General features: G+C 43.5%; 1 protein-coding gene across 1 annotated transcript; it reads left to right on the forward strand.

The window, feature by feature from the left end:
- The first annotated feature begins 287 nt into the window (after positions 1-287).
- On the forward strand, positions 288-11,041 carry LOC130357495 (zona pellucida sperm-binding protein 4-like). The gene is made up of 12 exons (XM_056560194.1): positions 288-489; positions 2,001-2,122; positions 2,593-2,689; positions 2,842-2,997; positions 3,094-3,278; positions 3,451-3,548; positions 7,338-7,465; positions 7,548-7,737; positions 9,786-9,924; positions 10,010-10,082; positions 10,166-10,261; positions 10,911-11,041. Exons 1-12 carry the CDS (start codon positions 318-320, stop codon positions 11,039-11,041), a joined length of 1,587 nt encoding a protein of 528 aa, XP_056416169.1. The 5' UTR covers positions 288-317.
- Positions 11,042-11,354: the final 313 nt, after the last annotated feature.

Below are 11,354 nucleotides of genomic sequence, written 5' to 3' on the forward strand. Positions count from 1 at the left end.
ACCTGCCCTTACTCTATGGGACTACACTGCATAATATTTAGATAAGAAATCATGTACGTGTGAATTTGCAGTCACCCAAAAAAAATCCAACATCCAAACTAGGCTCATATTTTGCACAAATACTTGTGTTGCGATACATGAGACTGCATGACAGCACATCCCATGATATGTCACCATGTACATCCAGCCTGCTGGTCATTGAGAGGATTTCCCAGCTCTGATCTCACACTAGCAGCACCTGTGTTAGCGCCCCCCACAGGTGTATCAGGAAATAAATAGAGGGTTTGTCTGTGTGAGGTGTAGTGTCAGTGAGCACAATGTTTGGGATGTGGTTGAGGGGCTGGATTTTGGCCCTGTTTGGGGGCTTCCTTGCTGCTCTTGAGCAGAATATGTTTTATGAGGAGCCTCTGTTGCTCTGTGGGGAGGAGAGCCTGGAGTACACTCTGCAGCTTTTTGCCACTAATATTTCTACTAGACTGTCAGTTTATGGTGAGTTTATGACCTGTGATGGGTGTCTAGAATTCACAGGAGTTCTGGTCACATTATTTGTGGTACAGCTAGTCATGAGCTTTTGTGCCATCTGAACTGAGGCCACCTCTTTGTAGTGGATGGGGGACCTGTTTTGATCAGTGTGCTAAAAGATTTTTATTTTTTAATTTTATTTTTTTTAACTGAGTGCTGCTGCAACCTTTTGTATAAATTATTTGCTACAGCACTGTGCACCTGTTTATTAGGTAGTTGTGCTGTCCCCACCTGAAAAACCTTCTGGATGTGTGCTATAAAGTGTTAAAACTACAGAAACCTGTAGATCTGACCATACTGATATCTAAAATGATATCTAAAGCTTCTGATGGCTGATGTTTTCAGGCTAGGCTTAAATTGCATTAGTGCCCCTGTTAGCTGTATCCATTGGTACCCTGCTGGGTTCTGATGTATGCTGTAAATGGGAGCAGTGGACCCCATTGATTTCAATGGCCTGAACAGCTACCTAGTGACTCAGTTTGGGGCATAGGTGCTACTTTATAGGGGTACTGTGCCACTAGACACCTGGCACTCTGGAGTTCTAAAAAATGATGTCCAGAATGCTGGCTTTTGATTTCCCCTCCATTCATGTACGGGGGGGGGGGGGTCTTTGGTCCAAAGTCTGTGTGTGGGAGATTTGGGGTGGGGGTGGGGGGGCTGCTCTCAAGCTGTTTTTTTTTTTTTTTTTTTTTTTAAGTAGATTAGAAATATTTTTTTTCTACCATAAGGAATGCAATAGCAAAAATGGCCCATAGATCTTGAATGGAGTTACTGGGTGGCTCCATTTGGGCCATTTGCCTCAATGTGGTCTGCATAGATGCCAAAATAAGCCTGTGGAGTTGTAGGTACTCTACACAGCTGCTAGCTATGAAGATATTCCCCTAGGAAGATTTATAAAAACATGTGCAGAGTTTCCTATAGCAACCACACTGCTGCTTTCATTTTGTGTGTTTTAATCTTCCCAGTCCTGTGTGGTTTGTCTAAAATTGATGCTCAGTCCTCGGTCCAGCTGCATTATGGGTAGATATGCTATGCAAAGGTCTTAACACATTGGGAAGAATTTATTAGATGTACACTCTTTGGGGGAGATTTATCAAAACCCGCCCAGAGGAAAAGTTGCCCATAGCAACCAATCAGCTCACTACTTTCATTTTTAACAAGGCCTCTGCAAAACGAAAGAAGCAATCTGATTGGTTGCTATGGGCAACTTCTCCTCTGCACAGGTTTTGATAAATTTCCCCCTTTTTGTGTATAACTTGGCGTAGACACTTTCCTCTATAAAAGTGGATAGATTATATATTTTTGCCTGACCCCTTCAGACATACGCCTGATTTATGAAAGATCAACACAGTACACCAAAATGACCAAGAAATTGTGTAGAATATCACACACTGACCACACCCAATTGTACTTTTTCAGCTTGTGGGCTATGAAATGCTTGCTCTGTGCATATGCTCATACAGTGTTGTGTGTTTTAGATGCTGATGGAAATGGAACCCCACTTGTCACCAATGAATCCTGCGGTATCTGGATTACTCCTGAATCTGATGGATATGTAGTCATTTATGCACAATATGATGGCTGTTATGTGCAGATGATGGTAAGGTTTAAGAACTCTGATCTTGATGATACATGTGTTAACAGAAATGAACCCAGCCTACACTCAGGATTATGCAGAAAATCCGGCATACTCTGCCTTGAAGAATAACTGCAGAAAACATACAGATCAAAAAAAAAAAATGTCTTTTTAAATGCCAGTTTCCTTTTGACCATTGAAATCTTCAGAATGTTAGTATGTGGTCGTGCAACACATTCGATTATTTAATTTGGAAAAGGTATTTGTAACATGAGTCTGTTTAGGTGTTGGACAAGTGTAAACCACATGTACAGAGACAACTTTGCTATGACTGTTCTGGGGGGGGGGGGGGGGGGTGTATGTTGGGCAGAAACAGGCACCAGACCTCTAAATCTGTGCCAGATTCCCCTGCATAGCTATGTCTCTGTATACAGACTTGGTCGACGTTCATTCATGTTAACTTTTGGGCTTTGTAATTCTATTGTCACTTGCAGGAGAATAACTACACAATGACAATCTTCCTGGAGGTCAACACTACTGGGGAATGGGAGGTGTACCAGAAGGAAGATCTGATGTGCCCAATTTCAGAAGGTTAGAATTCCCTAGCTTTGGAGGCTTAATAACAATGGAACTGGTGTCCAAACAAATGGGTGCCCCATAACTACTGGATTGCGTTGACCAGAACCTCTCATATGATGCACTGTACACTTTAACACAGCTGTGTTTCCATATTTACTTTCTAGCAAAAGATTCTCCATCCCCAACTGAGTGCTCAGCTGTCCCTGTAGGAAGCAGACTTGCATGTGGTAGCCCTCCAGTCTCCCAGGACTCATGTCTCCAGAATGGTTGCTGTTATGACCAGACAGACAGCAGGACACCATGCTTCTATGGAAACAGGGGTACACTCATCTATTGCTCTTCTGCTTTTTGGTTTAAGTTTGTATATGGAATACATTATTATTATTATTTTTATGTGTTGTCCCTTCCCTCTACAGTTACTGCCCAGTGTACCACAGGCATGCTCTCTGTTGCGGTTTCCAGAAGAGTTACTTTGCCATTACTAATCCTATCTTCAGTAAAGTTCCCTGCTTCTAGTGGTACAGCATGCAGACCTGTTAATCAAAATGAGGAGTTTGTTCTCTTCAGTTTTCCTCTGTCAGCCTGTGGGACCACACAAACTGTAAGTGCCCGACTGGAGTGTTGTTTTTTTTTTTTTTTTTAATTTTATTTTTTTTTTGTATTTTTTTTTTTTTATATGGGCCCATTTTTGGGTTTAGAACACATACTAGAAACTACACTATCTATTGGCTTACTACTGCTCAGACTTAATGTAAACTTATTTTTCCACAAAGGTTCTTGGCTCTAATGTGGTTTATGATAATGACTTGGTGGCTGACAAGAGTGTTGTAACTTGGAGAGGATCCTCCATTACCCGGGACAGTACTTTTAGGTAAGACATAATGTGTCAGTTTTGAACACTAAATATCTTAACCTGTTAAGTGTTTCAATGTTACGAACACAGGGTGTACCTGTACGCCCATGGGAACTCCAGTCCCTGGCGATTCCTGGTCAGTCGGGTGCCTAGTGACCCAGAAAAAAGGTGATAGGTGCTGTGTCAGACGGTACCTGTCACCTTATAACAGGAGAGAGGTGGCACCTCACGATTGTCCTGATTCCTCGGTCATTACCCACCAATGAATGGGGACTCCTGCTGTGGGGGTGTCCCTAACGGCACCCGCTCACCCCTATTCCAGAGCAGGTGCTGGGAGTGAGTACCTGCAGTGGGGGTCCCCGGCATCAGTGGCGGGATTGGGGCCCCCAAAGCAGAGACAGCAGCAGGCAGGATCCGGCTGAGCAGCAGAAAGTAAGGCTGGCCTCCGGCTGTTGCATAACTCCCAGCATGCTGGGGGTTGTAGCGATGCAACAGCTGGAGGCACTTTATTTTTTTATTTTTTTTTCTATGAAAGTGTGCCTCCAGCAATTGCATAACTACAACCCCCAGCATGCACAAACTAACAAAGGGCATGTTGGGAGTTCCAGTAGTCTGCCTCCAGCTGTTGCATAACTCCCAGCATGCCCTTCAGCTGGAAGTGCATGCAGAGTTGTAGTTTTGCAACAGCTGAAGGCACATCGGTTGCAAAACAGAGTTAAGTAACACTCAGTGTTTTGCAACCAATGTGCCTCCAGCTGTTTAACTGCAACTCCCAGAATGTATGGTCTGTCAGTGCATGCTGGGAGTTGTAGTTTTGCAACAGCTGAAGGTTTGTGTGACCACCCCCCCCCCCCCCCCACCACCACAAATGTGAATGTACAGGATACATTCACACGGGCGGGGGTTTACAGCAATCTTTCTGCTGGAAGTTTGAGATGCAGAAAACTCACTGTAAACCCCCACCCATATAAATGTACCCTAAAAACAAAACACAAAGACAAGATAAAAATTAAAACACTACATATGCTGTACACATAACCCCTTACACAGCCCCCCCCCCTTCCCAATTTAGGCCTCAAATGCGCATGGCGCTCTTGATTTGGAGCCCTGCCGCATTTAATTTTTTTTTTTTTTTTTTTTTTTTTTTTTTTTGTGCCACATATAAGGTATTTCTGTACTCGGGAGAAATTGCAATACAAATTTTACTGTTTTGGCACCATGGGGGCTTTGTAAATGCACATGGCCCCCAACTTCCAACCAAATTCTCTCTCCAAAAGCTCAATGGCACTCCTTCTCTTCTGAGCATTGTAGTTTGCCCGCAGAGCACTTTACATCCACATATAGGGCATTTCCATGCTCAGGAGAAAAAGCCTCCCAAAATGTTTAACCCCATTTCTGATATTACCACTTGTGAAAATGAAAAATTTGGTAACGCCAGCATTTTCAGTGAAGAGAAATCAAAATTTTCACTTTCATATCCAAATTTTTGCGGAAATTTGTCAACCACCTGTGGGGTGTTAAGGCTCACTGTACCCTTTTGTTACGTTCCTTGAGGGGTGTAGTTTCCAAAATGGTATGCCATGTTGGGGTTTTTTCTGTTCTAGCACCATGGGGTGGGGGGGGGGGGGCTTCAAAAACGCTCTCCAAAATCCCATCATTGCTCCTTCCCTTCTGAGCCCTCTAGTGCACCCACAGAGCACTTTACATCCACGTATGGGTATTGGGTTACACATTTTGGGGGCTATACCCCCTTTGAAAATTCAAAAACTAGGTCTACAAGAACATGCGAATGTAAAAAGATTTTGCATTTTCTCCTTAACTTTGCTGCTATTCCTGTGAAACACCTAAAGGGTTAACACACTTAATGAATGTAATTTTAAATACTTTGAGGGGTGCAGTTTTTATAATGGGGTAATTTATGGGGTATTTCTAATATAAAGACCCCCTCAAATCCACTTCTGAAATAACTATTTTGAAAATTTTGTGAAAAATTGCTGCTGAACTTGGAAGCCCTCTAATGTCTTCCAAAAGTGTAAACGTGCCAATTTTAGGATGCATACATATTGCATATGTGAATCAATATACAACTTATTGGGTAGGTCTGTAGAATGTCACGATAACAATCTTGGAATCAAATTCATAAGTAAAAGCATCCCTGAGTTATTAATGCTTAAAGTGACAGTGGTCAGAATTGCAAAAAATGCTCTGGTCCTTAAGGTGAAAATGGGCTTGGTCCTTAAAGGGTTAAATGTGAGATTGTATATTGGTGCTTCTATTTGTCTAGGAAGCTGTCCCCTAAGGGTGAGTGGTTTAGCTACTGGAGTTGTAAATGGGCCCCAATGCCAGGGGGTCCACAGTTCCCCTTAACATTGAAGTGTAAGCACTATTAGGGCTCGTTCACACAAGTGGGTTTCCTGCTTTCAGAAGGGGGGGGGGGGGGGGGACTCTCCGCGGCTGTTCACAGGAGATATTCGGCTGCAGATTTTCCTTAGCAGAAAATCTGCTGGGGGCACACAGCAGGAAACCCAAAAAATCCGCTCGTGTGAACAACCCAAGGCTGGGACTTCACTAGGCAGCTTCTGAAACAAAACCAGAAGTGTGTTCAGAAGGAATGGGAAATATAAAGGAAGGTTAGAGAAAATGGTAAAAGGGCACTAGTGCACACTTACAACCATAAATCTAAGTGGCATGTAATATTCTGTGATCATTTGAGTTTGTGGACAGTATTTCTAACCATTAAATGGCTTTGCAGGTTTTTATTTATATTTTTTTCATTTCTGTAATATAAACTGGGCACACAATGTTGTAACTAGTGTCACTGTAGTTTGTGGCAGGGGGTCTGAGGCACATAACTCATTGGGTATGCTCCTGATATTTATTATATCTTATTGGGTAATGCTAAAGTGACTTTAAAGGGGTACTCCACTGGAGTTTAACTGGTGCCAGAAAGTTAAACAGCTTTGTAAAGTATATCACAATAAAGAGAAAAGAACAGGAGAGCAACTCTATATAATGGTGGTACCGGTAATGGGGGGGGGGGTCTGCTGCAGTTGACAGGGTCCAGTTACTCCGTAATACCTGCGGGGTGCATGCGACTAGATAAAGTATCAATATGTAATAATAAGAGTGCAGCATTCACTCACCGCAACTGCATCAACGTTCCCAGCTGGAGGGGATCGCGGGTCGGCGACTTCAGGAGCGCTCAGAGGCTACAACCGGTTTTTCACGCGCTTTGTTCACTCTCCACGTGCAGCAGCGCGTGAAACAAACCGGTTGTAGCCTCTGAGCGCTCCTGAAGATGCCGACCCGCGATCCCCTCCAGCCGGGAACGTTGATGCCGTTGTTGCGGTGAGTGAATGCTGCATTCTTTTATTGTTACATAGCTTTGTAAAGTATTTCTATTTTAAAAAATAATTTAAAAAACTTAATTCTTTGAGTACTTATCAGCTGCTGTATGCTCCAAATAAAGTTATTTTCTCTTAAAATTTCCTTTCTGTCTGACCACAGTGCTCTCTGCTGACACTTCTGTCCAGAGTAGGAGCAAATCCCCATAGCAAACCTATCCTGCTCTGACCAGTTCCTGACATGGACAGAGGTGTCAGAGCACTGGTCAGACAAAGGAAATTCTAAAAGAGAACTTCCTGTAGGCAACAGCAGCTAAGTACTGACAGGATTAATAATTTGTAAATGTGTTTTTTTTTTTTTTTTTTTTTTTGTGTGTAATCTACAAATCTAACTTTCTGGCACCAGTTGATTTAAGTGTTTTCCAGTGGAGTACCCCTTTTTTAATAAGAACTTCTTCCATAGACTGCACATCCGCTGTAGTTTTATTTCAAGCGAGTCTGTGCCACTGAGTGTAGAAGTCTTCACACTGCCGCCACCACCACCTGCATCTAGTATGGGACCACTGACCTTGGAAATGAGGATTGCCAAAGGTACAACTTTAATTCCTACCTCTTGTGCATTTCCAAACTACTTCATATGTCAAGCCTGATCACTTTCTGGTTTGTAAACTAGATGCTCAGTACCAACAATACTATGCTGATGAAGATTATCCTATAGTTAAAGTACTGAGGGACCCAGTCTTTGTTGAAGTTCGCATTCTAAACAGAAGAGACCCTGGAGTGACCCTATTGCTGAACCAATGCTGGGCAACCACATCCACAAACTCCCAACAATTACCACAGTGGCCAATCTTGACAGATGGGTAAGACTTTGCAAATAAGTCTCAGTACATCCAGTTGTACAAGCCTTTTAAGAGCCGAGGTACATGCTCTCAATTCACCCAAGTAAGTGCAAAAAAAAATGGTCACTTGTAAGCCCTTCTCCGAAATTGACCCCAATAAACCAAACCCTTTCACCTCTGGGCCAAAAGGCACCTGCAAAGCTCCAGGTATAAAATGTCCCCTTTTGACAAAGCGCTCCCAATGAGAAACTAGGCGTTGGCCAGGTTGCCACCAAGGAACCAATAAAACAGGTTTGGTGACCCTGTCAAAATGGGGATACCTGAACCATGGCAGGGAGGTGGAGAACCTGATAGCCACACACCTCCCCTAGACCGTCAGGAGTGACACCAGAAGGGCTACTGCACCCTGACAATCCTAGTGTACATTAAACCCACAAATGTGAGCAGTAACAAAACTTAATCATGCGCAGTGTGATACTGCCCGGATCTCAAAAAATTCCTCTTCAAAAACGTCCTTATAATCTAGTGGGGGTTTTGAGGGTGCAGTGGGGTCTTCTACTTAAGACCACCGTAGGTGTCTCACCTTTCATACCTTGGTGTGCATCTTGTCAGAGGTGTACGTTTTCTATAAATGATAAAAGTACAGGGTGGGCCATTAATATGGATACACCTTAATAAAATGGGAATGGTTGGTGATATTAACTTCCTGTTTGTGGCACATTAGTATATGTGAGGGGGGGGGGGGGGGATTTTCAAGATGGGTGGTGACAATGTTGGCAATTTTGAATCCAACTTTTGTTTTTTCAATAGGAAGAGGGTCATGTGACGCAAACTTATTGGGAATTTCACAAGAAAAACGATGTGCTTGGTTTTAACGTAAATTTATTCTTTCATGAGTTATTTACAAGTTTCTGATCACTTATAAAATGTGTTCAATGTGCTGCCCATTGTGTTGGATTGTCAATGCAACCCTCTTCTCCCACTCTTCACACACTGATAGCAACACCGCAGGAGAAATGCTAGCACGGGCTTCCAGTATCCGTAGTTTCAGGTGCTGCAGAATGGGCAAAACAAAAATTGGAACAGGACCCTCAGTTTACGCAGAAGATTTTGTTCAGTGATGAGGAAACTTTTATGTGAATGGTGAAGTTAACAAACAAAACCACCACTATTGGTCTGACACTAACCCACATTGGATAGATCCCTCCAAGACTGTTGGAACACAAAAAATTTATGGTATGTTGTGGTGTATGGCTACAAAGATAGTGGGGCCATTCTTCATCAATGGAAACCTCAAGGCCACTGGTTATGTGAAATTGCTACATGTGTTTCCCACTTTATGCACTGAAGCTGGCACGTTCCCTGAGTTTTTCCAGCAAGATGGTGCACCACCACATTATGGGTGTCAGGTCCGAGCATTCCTAGATGAACAGTTTCCTGGAAAGTTGATTGATCGTCGTGGGCCAGTTGGGGCTCCCAAGGTCTCCCGATCTGAACCCCTTAAACTTTTATCTTGGGGTCATCTGAATGCAATTGTCTATGCTGTGAAGATACGAGATGTGCAGCACCTGAAACTACGGATACTGGAAGCCTGTGCTAGCATTTCTCCTGCGGTGTTGCTATCAGTGGGAGAAGAGGGTTGTATTGACAATCCAACACAATGGGCAGCACATTGAACACATATGTGGTTAGAAACTTGTAAGTAACTCATGAAAGAATAAAGTTACGTTAAAACCAAGCACATCGTTTTTCTTGTGACATTCCCAATAAGTTTGTCACATGACCCTCTTCCTATTGAAAAAAGTTGGATTCAAAATGGCCGCCATGGTCACCACCCATCTTGAAAAGTTTCCCCTCTCACATGTACTAATGTGCCACAAACAGGAAGTTAATATCACCAACCATTCCCATTTTATTAAGGTGTATCCATATAAATGGCCAACCCTGTAGATTTGATGGTGCAAACCAATTACTGCAATAATTTAGAACTGGCTTTGGGTACGGGGGAGGGGGGGGGGGGGGTGGTGTTGGTATTTGAATAAGTAAGGATTTTACCCATTATCAATCAGGTGTCCCTTTGATGGTGACAACTACATGACCCAGCCGGTTACCATACAAGATACATCGCTGAGTTTTCCTCTTCACTATAAGCGTTTTATTGTCAGCACCTTCACATTTGTCTCAGGACAGGCTTCATTAACAGGGCTGGTAAGTAACTTAATGGAGTTTACTTTTGTGTAGGGTTTTCCATGTTGCCAACAACTTGCATCTTAACTTGTTACTGTTTGTTCAGGTGTACTTCCACTGCAGTGCGTCTGCATGTGTGCCTTCTCCACAATCCCAGTGTATCCCTACATGCTCAAGACGTAAGAACTTTAGAATTCTAATACAGCAAAACCTTAAAGTAGCATGAGGTGGCAATGTAACCTGTCTTCTCCCCCTTTCTTAGGACGAAGATCTCTTAACAACTTTGAGCCAGTAACTGTTGTATCTGCAGATGGGCCTATTGAGTTCTACATGGATGGAAGCGGGCAGTTATTTGAAGGTAATGTGTGAATACCATGAGGATTTGCTATTTGTCCCAATTTTATTGGGGGGGTATATTGCTACTGTGTGGAGGACTTGTGGTGTCTTAATGTACACTTAAAGGGGTACTCCACCCCTAGACATCTTATCCCCCTATCCAGATCGCTGGGTTCCTGCTGCTGGGGACCCCCGGGATTGCCGCTGCGGCACCTCTCTGTCAATACTGCACAGAGCGAGTTCGCTCTGTGCGTAATGACAGGCGATATAGGGGACGGAGCAGTGTGACATCATGGCCCGCCCCCTTAATACAAGTCTATGGCAGGGGTGTGACGCCCCCTTTCATAGACTCATATTGAGGGGGCGGGCTGTGATGTCACAAGGGGTGGACCGGTGATGTAACAATGCTCCGGCCCCTGTACCGCCCGTCATTACGTGCAGAGCGAACTCACTCTGTGCAGTAATGACAGTGGGGTGCCAAGCAGCGGGACCCCGGCGATCTGACATCTTATCCCCTATCCTTTGGATAGGGGATAAGATGTCTAGGGGCAGAGTACCCCTTTAATCAACATGAACCATAGACTACAAGCCACGTAAAGGAAGGGTGGTAAAGTATTGGATTAAACTTCACTGTGTGTATACATGTAACGGGGCCTATCTTTCTCTTCCAGGATACAAAGAGTTTCCTAGAAACCTTGACTGGATCTGGGCTGTGATGGCTGGCTGTGTATTTGGCATCACTATACTTATTGTCTGGCTGAAAAAAAGTAATGCTTATAACATTAAAGATGTTGTTGTTTAATGAAATGTTGTGTTTTTTTTTAAACTATTAACTCAGTTGACTACTACACATTCCTCTGCTAAAACCTGATCTAAAAAGTGGGTGCAGTGAAATGCAATTAGCCAGATATAGTGGCCCTTATTTACTAAGAGTGGAGTGTAGGTTTTAATTTTGACAAGACAGGAGGGCTTCGCATTATAGTGCATTTCTTTCTTTACTGCAAAACATATAGCAGCAACATTAACCCCTTAACGACGCAGGACGTATATTTACGTCCTGCGCCGGCTCCCGCGATATGAAGCGGGATCGCGCCGCGATCCCGCATCATATCGCG

Source organism: Hyla sarda, chromosome 2, assembly GCF_029499605.1.
Source record: "Hyla sarda isolate aHylSar1 chromosome 2, aHylSar1.hap1, whole genome shotgun sequence".
In the NCBI taxonomy this organism is placed as follows: domain Eukaryota; kingdom Metazoa; phylum Chordata; class Amphibia; order Anura; family Hylidae; genus Hyla; species Hyla sarda.